The sequence below is a fragment of the Penicillium robsamsonii genome, assembly GCF_028829455.1.
Source record: "Penicillium robsamsonii strain IBT 29466 chromosome Unknown utg000008l_segment0_segment0, whole genome shotgun sequence".
NCBI classification, from domain to species: domain Eukaryota; kingdom Fungi; phylum Ascomycota; class Eurotiomycetes; order Eurotiales; family Aspergillaceae; genus Penicillium; species Penicillium robsamsonii.
The window spans coordinates 851,442-874,251 of NW_026643226.1; the positions used below are offsets into that span (position 1 = coordinate 851,442).

General features: G+C 50.0%; 9 protein-coding genes across 9 annotated transcripts; 5 read left to right on the forward strand and 4 right to left on the reverse strand.

Moving 5' to 3' along the window:
* Window positions 1-51: 51 nt before the first annotated feature.
* N7447_011101 (uncharacterized protein) lies at window positions 52-1,188 on the forward strand (the record flags this gene model as incomplete). The annotated part of the gene is made up of 2 exons (XM_057235363.1): window positions 52-121; window positions 179-1,188. The coding sequence occupies 2 exons, from the start codon at window positions 52-54 to the stop codon at window positions 1,186-1,188; spliced, it is 1,080 nt and encodes a 359-aa protein (XP_057080681.1).
* A 957-nt stretch (window positions 1,189-2,145) lies between these two features.
* Window positions 2,146-4,843, reverse strand: N7447_011102 (putative C6 transcription factor (War1); the record flags this gene model as incomplete). The annotated part of the gene is made up of 3 exons (XM_057235364.1): window positions 2,146-3,239; window positions 3,374-3,576; window positions 3,636-4,843. The coding sequence occupies 3 exons, from the start codon at window positions 4,841-4,843 to the stop codon at window positions 2,146-2,148; spliced, it is 2,505 nt and encodes an 834-aa protein (XP_057080682.1).
* Window positions 4,844-5,504: 661 nt separating this feature from the next.
* Window positions 5,505-6,363, reverse strand: N7447_011103 (phosphatidylinositol-3-phosphate-binding ubiquitin-protein ligase; the record flags this gene model as incomplete). Its single annotated transcript, XM_057235365.1, has 2 exons — window positions 5,505-6,065; window positions 6,124-6,363. 2 exons carry the CDS (start codon window positions 6,361-6,363, stop codon window positions 5,505-5,507), a joined length of 801 nt encoding a protein of 266 aa, XP_057080683.1.
* A 397-nt stretch (window positions 6,364-6,760) lies between these two features.
* N7447_011104 (uncharacterized protein) lies at window positions 6,761-6,979 on the forward strand (the record flags this gene model as incomplete). The annotated part of the gene is made up of 1 exon (XM_057235366.1): window positions 6,761-6,979. The coding sequence occupies one exon, from the start codon at window positions 6,761-6,763 to the stop codon at window positions 6,977-6,979; it is 219 nt and encodes a 72-aa protein (XP_057080684.1).
* A 1,398-nt stretch (window positions 6,980-8,377) lies between these two features.
* On the reverse strand, window positions 8,378-11,828 carry N7447_011105 (uncharacterized protein; the record flags this gene model as incomplete). The annotated part of the gene is made up of 2 exons (XM_057235367.1): window positions 8,378-11,162; window positions 11,230-11,828. 2 exons carry the CDS (start codon window positions 11,826-11,828, stop codon window positions 8,378-8,380), a joined length of 3,384 nt encoding a protein of 1,127 aa, XP_057080685.1.
* Window positions 11,829-15,292: 3,464 nt separating this feature from the next.
* N7447_011106 (uncharacterized protein) lies at window positions 15,293-19,003 on the forward strand (the record flags this gene model as incomplete). The annotated part of the gene is made up of 6 exons (XM_057235368.1): window positions 15,293-15,506; window positions 15,572-18,130; window positions 18,184-18,381; window positions 18,428-18,479; window positions 18,532-18,878; window positions 18,930-19,003. 6 exons carry the CDS (start codon window positions 15,293-15,295, stop codon window positions 19,001-19,003), a joined length of 3,444 nt encoding a protein of 1,147 aa, XP_057080686.1.
* A 155-nt stretch (window positions 19,004-19,158) lies between these two features.
* Window positions 19,159-20,407, forward strand: N7447_011107 (cystathionine gamma-synthase; the record flags this gene model as incomplete). Its single annotated transcript, XM_057235369.1, has 2 exons — window positions 19,159-19,320; window positions 19,376-20,407. 2 exons carry the CDS (start codon window positions 19,159-19,161, stop codon window positions 20,405-20,407), a joined length of 1,194 nt encoding a protein of 397 aa, XP_057080687.1.
* Window positions 20,408-20,543: 136 nt separating this feature from the next.
* Window positions 20,544-20,804, forward strand: N7447_011108 (MoaD/ThiS family protein; the record flags this gene model as incomplete). Its single annotated transcript, XM_057235370.1, has 1 exon — window positions 20,544-20,804. The coding sequence occupies one exon, from the start codon at window positions 20,544-20,546 to the stop codon at window positions 20,802-20,804; it is 261 nt and encodes an 86-aa protein (XP_057080688.1).
* Window positions 20,805-21,279: 475 nt separating this feature from the next.
* Window positions 21,280-22,004, reverse strand: N7447_011109 (uncharacterized protein; the record flags this gene model as incomplete). Its single annotated transcript, XM_057235371.1, has 3 exons — window positions 21,280-21,364; window positions 21,447-21,775; window positions 21,843-22,004. The coding sequence occupies 3 exons, from the start codon at window positions 22,002-22,004 to the stop codon at window positions 21,280-21,282; spliced, it is 576 nt and encodes a 191-aa protein (XP_057080689.1).
* Window positions 22,005-22,810: the final 806 nt, after the last annotated feature.

Consider the following 22,810-nt stretch of genomic DNA (forward strand, 5'->3'; position numbering starts at 1 on the left):
CAGCACATTGTAGTCAATAAATTAATTGAAAAGAAAACCATCACATCTGGGATGAAGAAACCGAGCTCGTCCTTTACTATTCTAGCCTTGCTTGCTTTGATTGTGACATCGACCGTTGGACGTAAGTATACCGTGTATCTAATTGCCCGCGAAACATAAGCCTGACTGTCTCATCCAGTTAATCCGGTGTCATTTCGTCTGATCGATCCAATACTCTCTCCATCAACCGCTACCAAGCAGTTCACTATCACCGCGGGGATTGAAACATACAACCAAACCATCAACTTTGTTCTAGAAACAAACGATGATCTCGTATCGCCAAGCGTGCAAATCCGGTATCCCGATGTCCACCGAGACGCTATTGAGGCAGGCACTCTGCCAAACATTCAAGTCCGGTATACAAAAGGGTCGGTCTGGATGCAGGAAACTCGTGAGGGGAGTCGAGAAGATGTCGGGTGGGCAAGACTGGCCGTGATGCAGGATGGCGAGAGCCTGCTCTTCGATGGAACATTCACAATTATGGGTTCGCAGTATACCATTGTGCTTGAAACCCTCGATGATGGGTCTACTGGGATAATAGCCCACGAACACGAATCCGCATTCTCGGCAGGCGGATCGTCACTCCCCTCGCTTTGCGCAACTGCCCCCGAAACACACTTGGACAAGCGACAGATTTGGAACCCTTGGGGGGACGATAACCCCACATCGACAATCGGTAGTACGAATGGTTGTCCGAACACGAGGGAGATTGCGTACATTGGTATCATGACGGATTGCACCTATACTGCAAGCTTCAACTCCTCCGACTCGGCCCATCGATACATCCTGAATATGGTCAACACTGCATCTGTGGTCTTTGAGAACAGTTTCAATATCTCTCTTGCGGTACAGAATCTGACAATCAGTGACGCTGACTGCCAGAGTAGTACCTCAGACACGACTGCGTGGAATGTTCCATGCTCTCAGGGGGATCTCAACACGCGACTTCAGACCTTTTCAACGTGGCGAAGCTCATTAAATGATGAGAATGCATACTGGACCTTGCTGACTGGGTGTTCAGTTTCTGCTGGGGAGATTGGAGTATCATGGATTGGAGCACTATGTAATACGGGTTCTGCCTCTAGCAACGGTGGAGCCAGTGCCAATGTTGTCGCACGAACACGGGATGAGTGGCAGGTCTTTGCGTAAGTGATTGCAGCCTGTAAGCAACAAGTTGATGGTACCTTCTCGCTGACACAGAAAGTCACGAGTCAGCTCATACATTCGGAGCAGTCCATGACTGCACCTCAAGTACATGCGGAAGCGACTCGAGACAATGCTGCCCACTATCATCAAATACCTGTGATGCCGGTGAACAATACCTGATGAACCCCGTATCTAGACCTGGCATGACACGCTTTTCACCCTGCACGATTGGAAATGTCTGCTCGCGGCTTGGCTCTGGGCGGGTTGACGGGAGCTGCTTAGTAGACTCTCGAACCGGCAACACCACTGGTAGTAACGAGCAATGTGGGAATGGCATTGTTGAAGCTGGCGAGGCATGTGACTGTGGAAATGGTGCCTGTGATGAGAGAGACACTCGGTGCTGCGACTCTGTGACATGCCAATGGCGAGGAGGGGATGAATGTCAGAGAGACGGCAATTCTGGAACTGGCAACACCGGTAACACTGGCAACACTGGCAACACTGGACAAGAAACTTGGGGAGGTGATGCAAGTGATGTGTCATCCTGGGTTCAGAATCATCTTTCGTTGGTTATTGGACTTGCTGCTGGTATTGGAGGAGCTTTGTTACTGTTCATTTTTGGATGCTTGATTTGTTCCTGCAGGCGCCGTAGAGCGCAAGTGGTGAACGTAAAGCGTGCAGTTCCAACATCTCAATATCAATAAATATTTTCTCTGTTTCACTGAGGTACATAGTCACCGTCAAATGTCGAATTTTTGCCACTACCCGGACCCCATGAGAGTGACAACCTGAATGCGAAGATGCACTATGGCTTGCTTCCTTCCAAGTGTTCTGTTTTTTTCAAAGATAATACATCTGGCGAGAAAGTGAGTGAAGTTGGTATCATATATTCATAACAGCAACGGGTATAATATAGCAATAGATATACAGAACACCACCCTAACTCAACCACAAAGCACACTAAAACAACCCAAAATTCCCATCAAAAGGGAAGGTGAATAGTCCCTCATCCATCATATTCCCTAACGTAAGCCAAGATTCACCGGGATTGGGGTCCGTGCCTACCTCCGGTGCCATTCCCATCGGGGGAGCAAGCTGCATCCCAGCCACGGTGGACATGTCCGGGTATCCCTGAGTCTGGGTGGCACTCGACGGTAAATCTGGGTAGTTATGTGTGAGTTCGGCGGATGAGTAGGGTTGGTAGTAGCCCCTCGTCTCGATCTGGTTCGAGTCTGAGCCCGGGAGAGTGGTTGGGTATGATGTGCCAGATGACCAGCTGGGTTGAGGCGGGTCTGGCCCAAAACTGGATGGACCCAGCGTTGGCATTGGGTTGACTATCGAGCTTGGGCTGTGGTTTGAGGGATAGGATTGACCGGTTATTGCGCATTGAGAGTTGGAATTGTTCGCTCGGTGCGCTGGGTCGCCCATGGCTACCTCGCTCAAGAAATGGAGGGGTGTCATGCCCGGTGCCATCTGCGTTCTTGATTTGGCAGATGCTCCGTCCGGGGCATCATGGCTCCGATGTGTCTGCCGGTGATCGGAGGGTTTCTGACCATTTGCAAAGACCTCTTTCAATTCCCGGCCATGATCTCCCTGGTCGCGCTTTTTGATGAACCAATTGCGCAGCAGGACCATTATGTTTCCAAATTTCGCTGCTGCGCGGCCACCATCACGCGCCGCAGCGCTCCGGTAATGCGCGATGACTTTGTCCAGATAATAATCGATTTTGAGACTTTGCACGTCGAGAATCTGCCTGATTCGACTATCCGGCGACATGAACAGTGAGTATATTTTTATCAAACTGACCACGGGGTATGTTGTCCGCGCTAATGTTGTTGTAGGCATGGATATAAGTCGGTCACTCTCAATAGCGCAAATGACATCCATACTCTCGTGGATGCAGCGGATGGCGGTGGTCAACCCATCGGTGACCGCCGCAATGGATGATCTATGTAAATCATCCTGTGATGGAGAGTGGTTGCCGCTGAAGTTTACACACATCGCAGACCCATGCACAAAGAGATTTAAGACATGTTCTGTGTGAACCATCGGCCCTAGAAAATTGTTAGCAGCAGATTTAAAGCCTGTTCCCAAGACCGGGACGTGCCTGTGTAAATATCCCGTGGGATCTCCTCTCTCCACTGTGCCAATCGCTCCTCAAACACCTTCATATTATACCACACCTTACTATTTGCGAAGGTGGTGATGGGTTCGGGATCATCCGCAGAGAAGTGATGTCCAGCATCCTCCATTATCAATCCCAGTTTTGCCCACCAATTCAATTTCCGGTCGGAGGGTAGCGCATCCGGGTGGTTTGCTAGAATCTCAAGGCACTCGTCCATATACGGCTGCCATGTGACCAAGTGCACTCTCCTCAAAGCCGCCGATACTCTGTCCAAAAGTTAGCTACCCAATTCCCACACACCAGAACAACCCAGATTGAAACTCACTGGACACATAAATAATAACAGCCAACCCATGTCCGCCTTGCCTCCGGTCCCTCTGGGTCAAATGCCGGGCTCGTCGGCTTTCTACCGATTACCTCGCGGATCATGTTGAAGGCCCGTCTATTTTCGGAAATACGACGGTTCAAACCAAGCTCGATTGCCATCACCGCAGCCATGTGAGTCAAAGAATAGAACTTGAGTTCCTCGAAGTTATCGGGTGGCAGGTACCAGATAGAACAGACCATTATAGTCTGAACAAGCTCAAGCGACTTTTGACCTTTGATAACAACATGCTCGGCGATCAGGCGATATGCCTCATTAATGAGGATAGGCTGAGCGTCCGGATTAAAGATTCCAATGGCAGCGCCAATGATGGCAAGAAACAAATAAGGTTTGTTACGCCGAACCTCGCCCATCGTGGTGCCCGGCGGGAAAACAACGAAAGGCATCTCTGGCGCCATCTTATGGATATACCGCTCAAACGCCGCGCTGGCAGTCTCGTAATCTACAATCCCCCGGTCGATCATATCGGCAAACTCATTCCCAGCGTCATGTTTCGGCGGCGCAGAGTCACCAGCAACAGGTCTGCGCCAATGCTTCGACGCTTGGGTAGGAATCTGCTCCGCAGAGGGACTGCCTGGCCGCGAATACCGCGGCGCCAGCAACCCCCCAGACAAATCCTTAACTTCGCCAGTGTGCTGCCGCTTGATTCCAGCCACCTTCGACTCCCCACCCAACCATCTCCGACCAGCCAGCTGCTCATCCCGCTGTCCCGTCGGTGGTGCTTGCTGCCCTGCTCCACTAGAGAACAACGCACCAGTCGAATGCGATGCGTGCAGCGTCGCCGTCAGAGCATCGATCTTTCGCTCTAGCTCCGCTACCCGGCTGTCGGTTTTTTTCTGCCGCTTGCGGGTAGGCGCAGTCACAACGCACGTCCGTCGCGCTTTCGCGCACCGCTTGCATGACCCTTCCGGGTGCGCCGGGTCTGGGTCGCAGCGCACTTTGAGCTGTCGGCAGGGCTCGCATGCACGCGATCGTTTAGTATCGCCGGGGGTGTCGTGCGGCTCTGGGGATTGGTTGCTTTCTGGACCCATCCCAAATGACGGGTGTGTGTCCCCATGCCCATGCCTATCACCATATATATCCCGGCTTTGATATGGATTTAGGGGTTCGTGGGATGGGGGCTCGGGGTAGTCCGGGCCTGTGCTCATTGTCGGTCGGGCCGGGGTGTAAAAACGCCGTTGAGGGTCCCCGTCTCGGTGTTGCAGCTGCGGATCGATTTGCATACACTGCGGGGTTGTGTAATACTGCGTAATGCCAGTTCCAAAACTAGACCACTGTCACGTATCAGCATCAAATCCCCATTAATATAAATTAATACTGTTTTGGCCATTTGTTTCAGTGTTATCGCTGACAGCTCGCGATGGGGAAAATACACGGGGAACGGTGATCACAAACACCGACCACCGATGTGGAGGATCAACATGCCTCAGTGTGGGTTCCTGTCAAGCAAGGGGAATATGTAGAATAACGCTTACCTCTCTTTCTTATAATATCCCTTTGTCCTGAACTGATCGTCACTTTGGGGCCAGAAGTGAAGTGAAGTTCTCTGAATTTTTTGAGTTCTCACTAACAACAGGGGCCACGTGACTGACATCCAACCAGACAACCTTGTTCCGGAGTATATACAGCATCTAATGTATTAATTTTAAGATTCAAATTAGATTGGATTCATTGATCATGAGATCTCAATGGAAAATCATAACGCTGAGAGGGATATTGGAAACACAAATTCCATAGGAAAAAAGCAAAACGCTAGGCTAATAAGCAACAAGATTTCTTGGAATTCACGGTATATAGATGTGCACCTTGTTAGGAAAGTTTGTGGACCGGGCACTCCATCTTCCTCTCAAACCAGTCGACAATACAGTGCTTGTGGAACTTGCACAAGCACTCAAGGCGGGCCAGAGTCTGCCCGACCTCGTAGTCCTCCATACAGATCGTGCACTCCGCTGCCTGGCCATGCTCACCGAGACAGTCCTTCTCTGTGGCCACAAATGGAAGCATGCGGGCTGCTGGTGGAGGATGGGGCAGCGGGGGACCCTGTTGCGCGGAAGATGTGCGCGGCGGGGCAGCCGGTCTCAAATAGCTCTCGATGCACGCCCGGGTGTGGGCTTGGCGCGCCTCGAGAGGCTGCTCGGGACTCAGTGGGGGAAATTGGCGTCTGCATACAGGGCAGAAATCACCTTCGTCTGGTGCAGGTCCACGGGGCAGGTTACCCTCACGGCTAGAAAATGAACGGCGGGGTCGGGTTAGGCCGGTGGTCGAGGGAACTTGATGGGGTTGCGAGTTCAGTTCGTTCAAGAATTGTGGTCGGTCATTTGCACCCACGGTTCGTCGTTCCTGACGAGCTTCACGATTCTGGTTTGGACCCTGTGAGTGTTCATGTCAATCCATGTTTCCTTTGGAAAAGTGATAGGTGATAACTAACTGATGAGGCACGATATACGTTGGCCATAGTTGATGAAAGAGAATGAGTGGATCGGTGGCTGTGTCCCCGCACGGTACTGTAGCCAGGGGGGTTCGGATTTGGATCTGGCACACATGGATTGCAAAGCCGTACTTCTTCCCCTCCACCAAGAGCAGGATTGAGTGTTGTTGATGGTGATGATGATACGGCACGGTCGTCGCCTGTGAGATCGACGACCGGTGGATGGTGGGAGGAAGGCATTGGTGGAGAATCGGGGAGGAGGTCAACAAACTCAGGAGGGCGGACAATATATTGTTTGGGAATTGTAATCCGATGCGGGGAACATGATGCACACACCACTCTCCCGCACTTTCGACAATGGTGCTTTCTGTGCCAGAAGCTGAACACTATCCCACAGATCGGACATTCTGACACATCCGAATCTGCCTGCCATTTTGGGAGAGCCATATCCATAATTGGTCGGGGTATATTATTATGATGAGATGCGGCGGAGCGGGGTTGATTAATCCAGGATGTTGGATTCTCCCGTCGAGAAAGACCCGGCAGTTGTTCGCCAGAAGTAGAAGAATGAGGCATCCCTGGGGGTGAGGAAGAGATATCAATTGCTGTTGCAAATGATGAGCCAGGTGCTGCGGAAATGGAGGATCTGGTGCGGGACGAAGGCAGTACCATCGAAACAGATCTATGCGGCAATATACTCCTAGAGGACCTCCCATTGTCTGGGGCCGGTCCAGCCGTGCCCCCAGGTCGTCCCCATTGCAACCTCGCATCCTCGCCAGTACTGGTCAACCGTCTTTTGCGTTCTGACCCAGGGCGAATGGGAAAAGCCCTCGCCCTGAAGCTGCCTCCTTCATAGTCGCTGTAGCTTGCAGCTTGGATTGTGCCTTGTCCCTCTAGTCTTTCGACCGGCCTCGTGCCCGCCCGCGTCCTCGGCTGGGGGCTGGACTGAATAGGGCTAGATGACGCTGTGCTTGATCCAGGCATTATTGCCGATGGTTCAACTGGTATGAATCCTCTGTGAGATTATATTCAATACGGCAACGAGATCGATCTCGACCGTTGGGGTGACAGTCTTCATGAACCAGGTGGCGATGGTGAGGGAAATGGATGGCGGGGAAGCCGGAGTTTATAGATGTATAGGAGTTCACAGTCCTTACATGCAATCCTGAGCTCAGCCTCAATGACGTTGACGCTTTTTGCCGAAGATCACATCAAGGAGTGACAGGATGATGCTTATCATGGAGCCAAGACTGGACCGGATTTGACAGATGAAGCTGAGAGTCTCGTGACTATGCTCTTAGATGCCAGCAACCCGAGATCGATGCCAGCAGCAGATAAAAATAAGAAGATGAAAACCAGAGTAACTCTTTGATTCACCGGGAAAGAGGAAATGGTGTAAAGCATTGCATGTTTGGCCCAGATACGTTATCGTGGGGGGCGGTGAGGGCGGTGGCGACTGACAGTATCGGCCCGATCTGCCGTATCATCGGCCTCGGTTTCTCGGTTTTGCTTTAGAAGCCTCAGTGTTTCTGATTTAGACCACATGGTTCAAATGATGATAATACCAGTTATTCTTCACCCCTAGGGAAACTTTCACGCTAGTATGTAGGTATTATAGACTAAGGAGGCTTTCTTGTGGATAGACATGGCCGCAGGATCCTTGCATAGTGTCGATAGACAGGGTACCATGCATGATAATGCAACAGGAGACATGACTTATTTGTATATACGTGAACTGTCAGTTGTATCCATCTTTCAAGACATATCGAAGCCGTAAAAACGCCCCTAATAAAGACCACTAATGAACAGTCCCCATTAATTATGATCTCGGTACTACTGTGTCCTAAGATTAATACAAGAAGAGCGAAAGGAAAACAGGCACAGAAAGAAGCAAAGCCTCCAGAAAGAAAACAGTATGTGGCCTAGTTCGGTGACAGCCAGAAAGATAGTAGAAAGTCAATGAGATCACTCCCCAGTAGGTGTATCTCGGGAACAGAGATAGAACGCCGTCGCTGCCATTTTAGGTGGAGACACAAAGCAAACGATAGACAGACGGAAACCAAGGAAATTCGTCACAATGGCATCAATGCGCCAGATATTCAGGGAGACGTGGTGATGATATCGATAAAGGTAAGTAGGAAATAAGTGGGGGAGATCCATGGATAGGAACAAGGAGAGAGATAGAGAGAGGTAGATATCGAAGAGGAGGAGGAATATACTGGCTCGTACACCTGTCTGCCTTTTGGTCTTCTGTCTAGCGTTCATGCTTTCCCAGGGCAGCTTCGTCGACAAGTTCTGCCGAGCTGCCTGCAAATGACGGCTCATCGGGGCTCGCCTCGTGGATTTGGTCGTGTGCACGATATTGAGGCACATAGCCCATGCTCGAGGGGCGTTCTGCTCGAGGGCCCGTCTGGTGGCTCGAGGCGTTTGACCGTGATCTTGAGGTAGAGGTCATAGACAGGCCTCGTTCACGGGATGGTGAGCTACTCCCGCTGAAAGGCAGGCGTGCGGCGGTGGGGCCTTCGGGTTGGAGATGATGCTCGGAGTGCTCAGAGTGCTGGCCGACAATAGAGTCGTGCGACAGGGTTTCAGTGACAACTGGAAGGCCAAGCGCGGCTCCATCTGCGTTTTTTTCGCCGACCGCCTGTGTGTGGCGAGAGCCCGTTCGACTGGGCAACTCAATGCCACCACCAACTGATGTATTAAGTTGTGGCAGTACTGGTGGGCGTGTCTCACTTGGCCGATCGGGGTCGTGGTCATTATCTGAATCCACATAAGGAGCATTGTCATTAGACACATTCCGAGAGTGGCTGGCAGATGGCGTGCCTGGATCATCCTGATATTGATCATTATAGTCACCTCCTGGCGGGAATAGACCTGGAGGAGGCGCACGAGCACTTCGGACCACCTCAAATCCTTTGGCATTGTCTTTGGTCTTTCCTTGGAGCAGGCTTCGGAACCAGCCCGTCGCAGACGAGACTGGGCCTGTGGGATCGGCTGGCCCGGTTTTCAACTTTCGGGTGCCGCTGTGGGAGAGCGGTGGGCCTCGGACACCGTAGTAGAAATCAACCTCACGAACAGCATAATCCTTTGGCTTGCGTGGAGTATCGAGCTCCAAATCATCCTTCGGTGCTGCTAGATATGCTGGAACAGGTGTGGCCCGGCCAGACATGGTGCCATCTCCCATGTCATCTTCGGTATTGACTACTCGCCGGCTGGATCTTGACTTCAAGAAGCCCCTTGACGGGCTCTTCCCTTTCTCTAGAGAACCAGTTGCTTGAGGGCTTTTTCGCCCGGGGCGGGGCGGTCGATAATAGGGATCACGGGGGTGCATCCCCATCATCGTACCACTGCTAGGCGAGGTAGGGAAGCCGGCTCCTTGATAGGCGGTTGAGGTAGGTGTGGGGAATCCTCCACTTGGAGCACGACTGTGCGTACCCCCTTGCGAACTGGCATAATCATAGCCAGCACTGGCTCTGCCATCACTGGCTGTGGCACGGTTCAGAAGTAGACCAGAGCTCCCAGAGAGACTGCGCGGGCGCGAGCCATCAAACTGAGACGACATACGGTCGTCACCATGACCGAGCATAGCAGCTTCCGAACCCATACTCTGGCGAGTAAGATCACGCCGCGGAGTGCGCCTAGAGAGCTGGCGCATACCAAGCACCTTGGTCAAGCCACCACGAGTGGCTCCGCCCGCGCCAGCCAGTCTTGCCAGAACCTCGATCAATGTTTGCATCGCGTTGAGGAAGAACCCGAAGACGAGAACCACGGCGTGTAGTACAAGGATCAGATATCCAATCCAGCCTCGTGCCGCATCCCCAACTGTCAATGATGGCACAAAGATGACGCTCAAGATGACGGTCAAGAAACGTACAATAGAGAAGAGGCAGTGGTATAGGTTCATGTGAGTCGGTCCTGAAAAAGGTCGGAAAGCCAGCAGAGTTAATACGGAGACAACTTCGCAAATGGCTAGCATTACCACTTGGGCGATGCCAGATGGCTGCAAAGCACCAATTGCTATCCCGCGAGCGATATTCAAGACAATCGGAACTATACCAAAGGCTGCTGCATCGTCGCAGTATGTATTATATAGCGGCCCATACAATAGCACCGTGGGGAGATCATCGAAAAGGTGGGACTTGGGTCGGGTGGAAAGAATCACTCGGATAACCCAGATGGAGAAGCATGCGAGAAGAACGAGCACCACGGCCGCTAAAGCAACACAGTAAGCAGGCGATTGACGAGCAAGAACCAGCTGGAAGAAAGAAAAGGAAACGATTGGCAAGAGAAGGAAATTGAAGACAATGCGAATGAGGTTGCCTATTGTAAACGGCATGTTTCTGGCACGCAGATCCTGGTCCGTGTTGTTTGCCAACTCACGATACAGCCATCGAAGCGCGAATGCGATCTGGAACAGCACTGTCACAGAGGCCAGGATTATCAGCACCCATATCATCATACCGGGCCAGATATCCTGGGACGATGCCATGCCAACCAGCTGGTTCAAGCGGTCGAGGCCATAAGTTCCATTGATGGCATACAGACCATCGACAACGGGATCGCGTCCCATTTCAGTGCTCAAAAAACTATGGTTGAACATGAGAGTCGACCATGCTCCCTGGCTCACTGCAGGCTGGAAGAAGCCAGGGTAGTCCAACGAAAGAGAGCCGGTCAAGACCACAAATTGAAGGTACTGCAGGCAATCTGCAAACCCAGGAGTCACAAGCCGGAGAATGTCCTCATCACGGCCGTAATTACTTGTCCACCGGAATAGATCAGTTGTGCCCCAGGGACTATACATAGCGGCAGCGATGGTCGCAATCCCCACGAGTATCAAAATGACAAGAGGCACATAGGCGATGGCATTTTTGAGCGATGTTCCGAAGTCCGGCGTGGCTTTCACTGAAACACAGGCGAGCTGAACGGCGGATGCATCTCCAGAGCGAATCGTCAATAACGGCGTGATGGTTCCGAAACGGTAGGTTGAAAGCATATCATGTTGAACAGAGAACGCTTGTAATGTCGTTAAATCACTCCTACGTAAGAGAAAGAGATCAGTAAAAATAATTGTACAGAAAGCTTTCTGTACCAGGAATAGCTTACAGATTATAATTGAAGACCGGACCCAACGGGAGGGTACCTTGTGTGAGTGAGTCACGGAATCGAGAAGCATTGTGAAATGGTGTGAAGCTGAGCACATTGAGATCCGTCATCAACGTGCTGTATCTGTTGTTGGTACTGCTGACATCCTCAATCTTCCCATCGGTCCAATTGGCATCTCCCCAGACGGGGGAGCCTGGTGCCGGGTAATTTGCGGTTCGAGACACGGTTCCCGACACATTGCCATATACCGTGATGGCGAGTGGGTGTAAAGGGTTGGTAAGGTTGAATTTGACGGACACGTTGGTAGGAACGAATTGAAGTTGTAGAGGATCGGACTCGAGGATGGTTTTCGATAGACAATTTTCAAAGTCCAATAGAACAGCAGCGGCTGGCGATGCAAAACTCACCAAGCAAAGCAGTGCAATCCACCACACTAGGCTCCATGGTTGTGCCCGACGTTTCAAAATGTTGCGCCATGGCCGACCTTGGGGGAAATGCGATCCACTGTATCGCGGCCACCTGGTTCCTTTCCGTCGAGGGGAGAATGAGAGTTCATCCAACTCGATCTCCGCCGAGTCGTACATGTCCGCTTCGGGCATCCGGGATGACCTCCTCGGGGAGGTCAACCCCCGGCGTAGATAATCGAATCCACGTTGTGTTGACAGTGGGTCGGTGCCGGGGTCTCGTCCACCGCGCGCACCCCTTCCCAGGGTCGATAGTCACTGAGATTGAGATGAGCAAGGATGGAGTCTCGTGTGAAGTTGGAAGGGTTCGAAGTTAGGCCGATGCCTGGAGGTAAGTATGTCAGTCGGCCGCTAAGTCGTCAAACGCGGCAGATCCCGGAGAGATCGGAGGTGAAAGAGCAAAACAACAGGAAAGTGGAAAAAAGTGACTTATTTTTCGCCAGTGGGTTGGTCTGTTGTTGTTGCTGCGCCTTGTTTGGTCTGGCCCTGGTGGAGTTCGACGGCTGACTACTCGACTTTGCGCTAATAATAGGCGGCTATATACTTTTTTTTTCCCTCTCAGTAGAGTAAGATTCATGAACCAAATACAATAAAATAGAAAATCTCCTCTCTATTTTTTAGGACTATTTCCAATCCTATCATAATTAAACCAACTAGGCTGGAGCTGAACCCCTAGGAAGAGATAACCGAGATCCTGAGTCTCTACATATATTTGCCATTATATTATCATACCCATATGTTCTGTAGACAAATCGTGTTCAATCAGGAAGACATGTCTTCATGTCTTTGTATTATTATTCATGTGCGTTTCAGCACCGGTCACTCTCATATGTCTCGGCCGACCCTAAATAGTCGCTCGAGGTGTCTCACTTATCGGTGATCATGCCGAAGATCAAGGCGTTCCAAGTTCATGCGTCCGGCAAGACCTAGCATCGGTTATGCCGTGGAACTATGAGTTTGAAAGGCTACACTGTGGTGATATTGTCTCGGTGAATGGGTTGTACGCCACATTGCTACAAAACGGGGATTGTTGAGCGATAACGAAGGTGCAGATAATATAGCGAAATCATCAGGGTCTAGGTAGTGCCCTGTGCTATCTAACTCCATTGGGACTTTCGGGAGTTATGGTGAGACATGAATGGGCCCTGCTCGTATATAGGTGCAAAGTATTCAGATCCCGGTTACCTCACTTGAGACATAGGTCTAGAAACTCGCAAGTATAGTGAACTATCTGATGTGGATTCCGTAGGGCTATACAACATAGCCCAATATTTCACTGTCTGACGTGAAAATACTAAAAGCTTAACGCCACAATGAGAAATCCCTCGTTTAGCTCTCACATTCATGTCCAACAACCCAACCCAGCTCCACAAAATCCTCTACCTTACCACAGTCTCTCTAACCCCTCAAGATATATTCGACGATTTCTTCACTACTCTCTTGTATGTTTAGTAATGCCATGAGCAAATCAGTATTTATACTCTATATTAAGTGCACATTAAACATTGTTCCAAGCTAGAGTTGTTTGTTTGGATTCTGGCCAAGCTGCTGTGTGCTTATCCACAACCATGTGGTATATCTAACTGTCGGTGTCAACCCTGTGAGATGACGGTGATTATTACTGCCACTAGAGCTACAGTATATATGACTCATATTTTGTTCTAAGCTTAATATCGACGGTAATTGAACATCTCTTTTGTGGTCACGTGATCTCATGCCGTAATAGCCCATAATATTATTCCTTTTTTTCCATAGTTCTCAACAGTTCTACAATACAATATCATCTCATGCTGATCTTATTCTGCTAGCTAGTGGTACTCAAATACATGGGGCTTGAAATATTGTAGAAGGCTCGATTTCTTCACATCGGGTCTTATCGTAATATACCGCTATCCTGTGGGACGTTTGTTATCGGCCCAACGCACATAGGGATCATTTGCACAAGGCGTAGAAATAACTTAATTTATGTGAAATGCTTATATACCTGAAATTGTATAAATACATTAATGTATATCTACGTGAGACGTCTGTTAAAATGTAGGGGACTACACCCTTTCCCCGCCCTCAGAGAAGATAATAGACCCCGGATTTTGATATGCCAAGCCGCTACCATCAGTTCATTAGATTGTGATACATCTGTAGATGAGATTGGTTGTACTTTCAAGGTCCACCTAGGCAATGAATACTGGCGAGTCGGCCGTTCTGCAGGTGCCGAGGCCGGGACGATCTACTCCAGGGTGTAGGTATGAACGCTGGGTCTCACAAGAGGATATTAATTGTCTACTTTGTAGATGTGGGGTTGTCTGGGCTACTGATCTTGACCTTCTTTGTTCCTTGTTCTTTGTTCTTTGCACATGGCGTGGGTTTCAGTCGACTGGTCTCCGTTCTTAAGATTCAAGAAACCAGGCTATAGCACATACTTGATAAGAGAACATATAGCGGTGACAAGCAAAGAACCTCATACTTGCAGCTTCCTTGCAGTCATCTGCAGACATCTACAGCCATTGATATCATACATAAGGAGATATGTAGCAAATAATTCCGTAGAGCCTCGAGTAAGAAGGAATTTGCAACGGGAAGACCAAAAGGGGAAGCCGCCAAACGGGCATCTGGTCAAATACCAAATTGAGGACGGCCGAGGAGACGAGGGTTAGGGCACATTAACAAATGAACCAATTAATCAAGGCCAAATTAACTATTAGTCTCAAATTTCGGGGCGCTAAGAAGCCCCTAGTTCAGATTAGGTGAGATTGATGAATGTGAATATTCGAACTGTTTATAGAGAATTATTTACTATATCCATGTAGACATACACGATAGAGATGCCTATCACATTACAATCCTAAGAATGTTTGAGAAATATCCAAGCTCTTCAAACTCGTCAGCGGCGGGTCCCTCGTTCCAATTGGGACTAGTGAAGTTTCAGTATGAGACGAGCGGGATGTTTATGGTGATTGGATATAGACTACTTTGTGGCTTCGAAGGCGTTCGGTAGGTGTTTGAGATATGGAGAGACTGGGAATTGTACATGCTATTGAAATCTCCCTAATGGTTATTAATATCCCATTACTCCATCCAGTGCCTATTAATGTCCATTCACCTATTAATATTCGCTATATAGTTCGGATCCACAGAAACCCCCCGACTCCACCGTGCGGAGTATCTCCAGGCCCTTTCCCCCTACCTTCACACTCCAGGGCTGCTGGTCCAGCTTTGTCAAAATTAACCTCCGGACTAGGTAAGTGCCCAGGTGCTTTTTGTTTTGGAAATTGAGGCTAATCTTTTGATCAGATTGAACCCCCCTTCCTCTACACCTTGGACGATTTTGAAACATTTGACATTTGACACGCACTTGATCCTTTGCACTTGACACTTGACACTTCACACTTCCCACTTGACACTTGACACTTGACACTTCACACCTCATACCTCTATTGCTTCCCCCCCCCCCTCTCCCCTTCCCCCGCTATTCGATCCTCCTTATCAGGCCTAAGCGCCCCTGTCGATCCTTGAACGCACAGGGAGAGGGGATATTGGAGAACTGGTATCCTTTGTGTGATTGAGTGCGATGTGGACTGCGTCTACTCGTCTTTCCTGTCATGTCTGCCGATGACCCCTTCTCCTTTCTGCCCGCGGAGCAGGCCAAACCCGCCAAGAAACACTGGAAAAACAAGCTGTTCTCCAAGGATAAGAATAAAGCTGCGGCGCATCAACATCAAGAAATCGCAGACTTCCTAAGCTCTCGCAACCCAGAATCGACTCCTCCCCCGCCTATCGATCCCAGATACATTCCGCAAAACGTTGCCGCCCACCGTTTTCCTTCCTCACAAGACGTCTCCGGATACCCCCCTCCAAGCCAATCTCCGCGCCGGCGCTAGCGTCAGCGCCTGTCTTGCCTCGCGAGAACTATGCCCCTTTCAATATCTCAGACTCTGCTCCGGTGTCCACCCCCACTCCTGCCTCTGCCAAGCCCAGTCGCAAAGGCAAAGGGCTGCGGGTGGGGTTCAGCCCCCAAACCCCAGAAGTGATTGGCGAAGGAGGCGATGAGACGGACTCGCCAACAATCGAGATTTCGCGAGCTCGTGAAAGGTCGAATAGCAAGGGAACCCAGTCTGACAACATCCCTGCGTCCTTCCCGGACGCTTCGCGGTCGCATCTGCCAAATCTCCGACTTGACACATCGCTGGACGATGGCGATGCGCGATCCAGACAGGCGGCACGTTCGCCCCAGCGTGATGGATCAGACTGGAAACCCCCGCTGATGCAAAATCCTCAGGATGCAGATTTCTTGATGTCGTTGCCTTTGAGCGACAGCGGTTCTCGATTGTCATTCCGGGGCGATACCGAGGCAAGTTCCTTCGCACAACGCGTCCGTGACAAGATGCAAGCAGAGGAAGGTCGCGCATTGCATCACCGCTATGATGAAGATACATCATCTCCTGGAGCCGAAGACGATGATATCTCAACTCCTCCCAGCCCTCAGAGCCCGGAACCGCCCATAAAAGCTTACAATCCCAAATCGGCCTATGAAACTGCCCCAGCCTCGGGGCTTTCGCAATCGCCGTCAATTTCTCTGTCGATGAGGTCTATTGTCGATTCGATTCGGAATCCTTCGAGCCCTGCCACACAACACGCACCAGCGAATCTCAGTCCCATTGACCCACGAATGCCCACGAATCTCATACCAGGTAGCCCCGGCAAGGCTTCACCACCTGCCAAATTGTCATCCCAGGATCTGCCTGCCTCAAGCCAGGCGTCACCTCCCAGTCGCGAAGGCCAAGAGCCGCCACGTAGCGCTCAACTCCCCAGGTTTTCTCTTCGAAATGTTGCCAACCAAGTTGGCGATACCGCATTTGCGGAATTCAAAGAGTACAATGCACGATATGAGAGTTCTATTAAACTCGCAGCAGAGGATGTTAAGCCATTGGTAGAAACCTCACTAGCAGAATGGATTCGGGCTGCGGTCTGGTGGTTTTTGCGAGGAAAGACACGATTGGAAACATATGCCCGTTCCCGGTCAACACTGCCACCTACATACGCCAAGCAAGCTGTGATCGATCTTGGAAAGGCATTATGGATAAATGAAAATGTTGTGCCCAGCCATCATGAACTCTCTCGATACGGTGCCATGAGTGTTGACGCCTTACTGGCCGTTACGAGTACCACCGGCGACAAGGAGTTGGCGGATCTTCTGAGTATACATCACACTCTCATCAATCACCTCCGGTCCCTGTCCATGTCTATCAAACGAAACAACATCCTCACCTTGATTGTATCAGACGAAGGCTCTCCCAGCCAGCTGGATACGAGTATCTGGCTGCGTTACCCTTTCTATGCGCCCGACGTCTCGGCAGTCTTATCCGGTGCGGCAACGAGATCAATGCTGGTAGATAACGTGGGCAAGACCCCAAGTTTAGTACACATGATGCCTTTGGGTGACACAAGTCGATACTTCAGCTATGGTAGCATGTTCGTGCAGGTCTGCGTCAGCTCCAGTGATGATGATGGGCAACAGCAATATGCTATGCCCTGCGCATTGACCATCGTCCGTGAACGAGCGGATTGGTATGTATTCGCGGCAATTACTAGCCAAAGTAATCTTGTCAACATCTTGATCCAGTCCGATCGCAAGCAGGGACCCACTTGGGAGGATGTGGATTGGCAAGTCCGCTCCCACTCTATGCGAGTCAAGCTCCCCCGAGGATTTGAGTTGGACGTTATGTTTAAGGAAGAAGATTTCAAGACCCTCTGGAATATCGTCAAATATACCCAGAATTCGGAGAACAGTCTCCATCCAGAGGCAGGTGAGACTGTAGTGTTTGAGAATACTCTCAAGGTTTTCCAATACATGGATCCGGGCACACCAAAGGCATTCCCTCCAGACCCTACAGAAAGATGTCGAATCCGTCTGTTCGAGCGATCTGTTACCGTGACCGAAGGCACTGGTACTCGCAATGCGCATCGGGGATTCCGACTAGCTGTCCTGACCAGTCCCAAGGTCAAGACTTTGAGCAGCATTCGCCATACTTTGGGCAACGGCTCACCAATATTGTTCGGTCTCTTACGAGGAGAGGACGGTGCTCCCGCCCTTCTCCTCAAAGTGACTGAGGGCGGCCGTACCAGATCCATGTTGATGACTTTCCACGAGGTGGCTGAGCGTACGAAAATACACTCCGTGTTACTCGGCATGATTCCACGGGAGGGAGAGATCAAGTCGCCCGAATTCGCCATTCAATCTTATTCCATCGAGCAGCCCGAAGATGCCTTGACCGGCCAGCCCGCAGTCAAATACCTCCAGTTCCCCGCCGGAAGCGTGTCCGTTATTGATCAGGAACATGCTTACGTTGAGCATGGTTATGGACCGACGATTCTATCGGAACATCTGAGGGCCTTTATCGCCACTGAATGGGGCTCTGTCACGGATCGCATCAACTTAGGTGGGAGTTCTCTATCTCTTTCTCTTTCTAAACGGGTTGCTAATTTTATCCAGGACCTGGTGAATTGAAAATTGGCTTGGATGTCCAGAGCAAGACGAGCATGAGCTTGTTCCGCTCCGCACAGCAGGATCTAACCCTTTCGCTTGCGGATAACCTCATTCGCCCTGAACTGGCAGGGCAATTAACTGGCTTCCTTGAGAAGCTTACAGCGAAGCCTATGATCCGCCGGCTGGACTTCCCAACCATGCAGGGTATGTCTACTTTTCACATTTTGTTTACTTTGCTAATTCCATCTAGATCTTCATGCCTTCGAGGCAGCTGTTACTGGTTTCCAGGTGCTTTACGATGGGTGAGTCTCATCACATTTAGCCTTCTGGTCAAGATCTTGCTGACCAAACTAGTATGGCTACATCATTCACCATCTCCCGCCGACGGAGCATGGTTCCCATCTACAAGAAATGGGAAGCTTCCCTAGCACGAGTCCAGATCGTTCGACAAGAGAAAGTCGTTCAAATGCTTGTTTTCTTCGGGGATTTCCAGCATGGCACATGTATGAACTTTGTTCTTAAGGGTACTGATATCATGGAATCCTTTGGCCGGTCCGGCAAGTTCGGCATTCGCATGGTAGATGCCAAGTTCGCACTGCCTAAGAAGGACGATAATCCAGCTTCCAACTTTGTGTGCCTTGACATGCCCGAGTATCCCATCGAACACGACGATCTTACCGTTACGTTCGATACAGAAGCTTGTGGGTTAGATCTTTCCTTTGTACTGTTCTTTTGCTAACTTTATCCGATAGCACGCGCAAGCTTCAAGGCAGCTCTTCCTGGATTAGTACGAGAACCATCCCGTATGGGGTCTATCCGTCGATAATTCATTTCCCCACGTGACCCATTACGTGATTCCCCTCCCCTCCCCTCCCCTTCTTCCTCTTCCGAGATCGGATCCCGCATTTTTTTGGTGTATTATACCTTGCTGGACGGACCCTTCATGTGCATATAATTCAAGAAACATAGCATTTTTTTATCATGTCGCATTCTAACGAAGCCCTTGGCGCCTCCACGCGCTCCCTGCATGCCGATGATGCCCTGAATCTCGTTACCGATGTTGCTCCTCCTATGCATCTCTCTACCACATTTCGTTATTCCAATGATCCAACTCAGCTAGTACCAGCTGCCGATGCCACACCTGTATGAACCTTGATTCGTTATATGTCTCATCGTTTAACACGTATATCCAATGTAGGCCGACTATGATCCAACGTCTCACATCTACTCGCGCATGTCCGCACCTAATCCCACCCGCTTCGAAGCAATCCTCTCCTCCCTCATACACGGCCAAGTCATAAGTTACTCCTCGGGCCTATCAGCCCTACACGCCGCCCTCACCCTCCTCAACCCCCGCCGCATCTCCGTCGGCGATGGCTACCACGGCTGCCATGGCGTCATCGCCCTCTTCACCCGCCTGACCGGCCTCCAAAAGCTCCCCCTCGACTGCTCACCCGACCAGCTCGAGAAAGGCGACGTGATCCTCCTCGAAACACCCGTCAATCCTCAAGGCACAGCCTTTGACATCGCCTCCTACGCTGCCAAAGCCCACGCCCGCGGTGCATACCTCATCGTCGACAGCACCTTCGCGCCACCAGGCCTCCAAGAACCATTCCAGTTCGGCGCTGATATTATCATGCACTCGGGTACCAAGTACTTTGGTGGCCACAGCGATATGCTGTGCGGTGTCCTCGCCACAAACCGCGACGACTGGGCCGCGCAGCTGAAATCCGACCGTCTCTTTATCGGAACCGTCATGGGTAGCATGGAGGGCTGGCTCGGCGTCCGCAGTCTGCGCACCCTGGAGATCCGCGTGCAGCGCCAGAGCGAGAATGCCGCCCGTCTCATTTCCTGGCTTGATACTGCTCTGCATGCGCCTAGCCCCGCACCTGACAGTGACGAGGCGGCTGTGCAGGCTGTTCTCGGGGAGGTCCTCCATGCTAGTTTGCAGAAGGTCGAGGGCGACTGGTTAAAGAAGCAGATGCCTAATGGGTTTGGGCCTGTTTTCTCTATTGTTATGAAGGAGATGCGCTTTGCGCGTGAGTTGCCGAGTAAATTGCATTTCTTCCAGCATGCTACTAGTCTAGGTGGTGTTGAGACACTTATTGAGTGGAGAACTATGACGGATCAGACGGTGGATCGGAGATTGTTGAGGATTAGTATTGGATTGGAGAATTGGGAGGATTTGAAGGTCGATATGGCGAGGGCGTTCCGTGAACTTGCAAAGTAGAGAGCTTTGGACTAGAGAATGCACATCTTCCTTATATATCTTGTGCCCCGCATTGGTCAACTTTATTGGTCATCTATCGGCCCCCTATTTTCTTCTACGCCTCACCTTTCACCTCTTCCTCTTCACTGTCTTCAACATGTCGGAAACATTCACAATCCACTACTTTGCAACTGCATCCCAATACACCTCCAAAAATACAGAATCGCTCCCCGCGCCCTTGAAACTATCCGCGCTGTTTGGCCAACTGGAGCAGCGATACCCTGGCATTGTTGATAAGGTCCTGTCTACTTGTGGTGTGAGTCTGAATGGGGAGTATGTTGATGTCGAGGAGGATGGGGAGGTTGTTATCCAGGCTGGGGGTGAGGTGGCCGTTATTCCGCCTGTGAGTTCGGGATAGAATTTTGTGTTCGAGGTTTTTAGCCAATGCACCGCCCTATCTAGGATTTGGAGGAAGATTCAATGTTGCGACAGGAGTCAGATTCAGTAAACTTGAAATGATGTAGAATCTTCCAAATCTTCCATATGGTTGTTCCACCTGTGGACCTCACCATCTGCAAGAATTCTTCATGCTTCTCTAGGCAAACCATTACCTACGTAAATATCAAACTAAATAGTTGCTAGTTATATACTTTTTCAAGCCATAATAAAGTCAACCTAGCTCTATTACTATTTCAGCTTATATGTACTATTGGATTCCTGCCATTGCTAGATATTGGTTCATTTGAAATAGGATATTAATGCATGCGCTGTAAAATCGTCCAGAAAGACATAAAAGCAATTGATCCAACTCGTTCATCTCATAACCTTCCCAGATCCATCCTTTCCCACTCATATACTCTCATAAACAATCCCCACCAAATCCCAGCCGTCCATTACTCCACACTCTTCACAGCAAGGGCCTTCTTCTTCTGCAACCACAAACAGATATTGCAGATAACAGAAAAGAAAAAGAGAATACTAAAACCAATCCAAACGTCAGTAAGATCCCAATAAAATGAAAACCAAATAAAACCTTCAGAAGAAAAAAGAAAGAACTTACCAAAGCCCAATACTCAACCCCCAAATAGCCTTCGTCTCGATACAAATCGCCTTTGAAGCCCCAATCCACGAAACATAATCAATCTTCCCACTAACGCTAGCAATGTAACTCGAAAGTCGAGATGCAAACGCATACGACGTAGCATCTTTGTCTCCCAGCTCTGCCAACGCTGTGCACTTTAAGTATGAGAGCGGCTTGCCGACGATAACGGCGACGACAATCAGCGCGATTAGAAGTAGCATGTCTAGTACTGCGCAGGCTAGGAATGGGAGGATGTCGTCTGTGTACAAGATTGCGGTAATTATGCAGTAAATTGCTGCGATGCAGGTCTGTTGGGTTTGAACTGTTAGTGGGATTGAGATTTGGGGAGAGATGAAACAGAGGATGTGGACTTACCACGCTGATTGTCCCAATTAGGATGTTTGGGGGTGTAGCGTTGTTGTTGATTATTACGCTGATGAATTTGGCCGTCATGCCGATTATGGCGATTAGGGAGCAGGCTTGGAAGAGGCGGGATACTTGGAAGGTTGCGCCGAGGGCGCCATAGCGAGGAGACATTTTTGGATGTATTTGGGTTGGAATGGGCTGTATTGGAGTAATGAATGGAGTGAGAGGGTCAATTAGCCGGGCTGGTTGTGTATATGCCAAAGTATCGCGAGTTGAGGATGAGTCGAGGAGAGTATACAAGCAACGATGCGGTAAATATATGTGAAATGAAAGGCTTTGAAACAATAAAAGTATGCAGGGAAAAAACCCACAAGAACAAAGGGAGTGTTCTGAAAGAAAGTGAAGCTGATTGTTAGATTGAAGACCAGACTAGTTCCGGCTCTTTATATAGACATCAACAAAGGTTTCCCAACGACATCAATTATCCGAAGTCTAGAACAGATTAAATTAGCATCAGATCTAGACTCTCCCCAAGCCGGGCTATGTTTTTATGTGTTACAGATTCTGGGGAAGCGCCGTAGTCAATGGGATGACCCGACTGGTTTTCATTGAGCTCTCTGCCGTGTACAGCGATCGGCATGAGTGGTAGCTTAAGATAGTAGGAGAGCTCAGAGCTCTTTAATATGAAGGATATCATTGGAAGAATACTTACAAAAATATAATATTCCGAGATGTAGGTCCGATTGACCAATCCACTCTGGCGCTTGGAAAAAAAACCCTAACTTGCCCCGGGTAACTCTCAGCCACTCGTTCCCTGGGCGTCTGCAAATCTGAAGCAGGCGCCAACTTTTGATCTAATTATTGACTAGGGTGAGAAATGCATAGTCGATCAAGTTTCAGGGCATTGCATCTAGCCTCAATATTTAGCAAGGATGTTTATCCGATTGGAAGTCGCTTAGCAGATTTTACTAACGGTA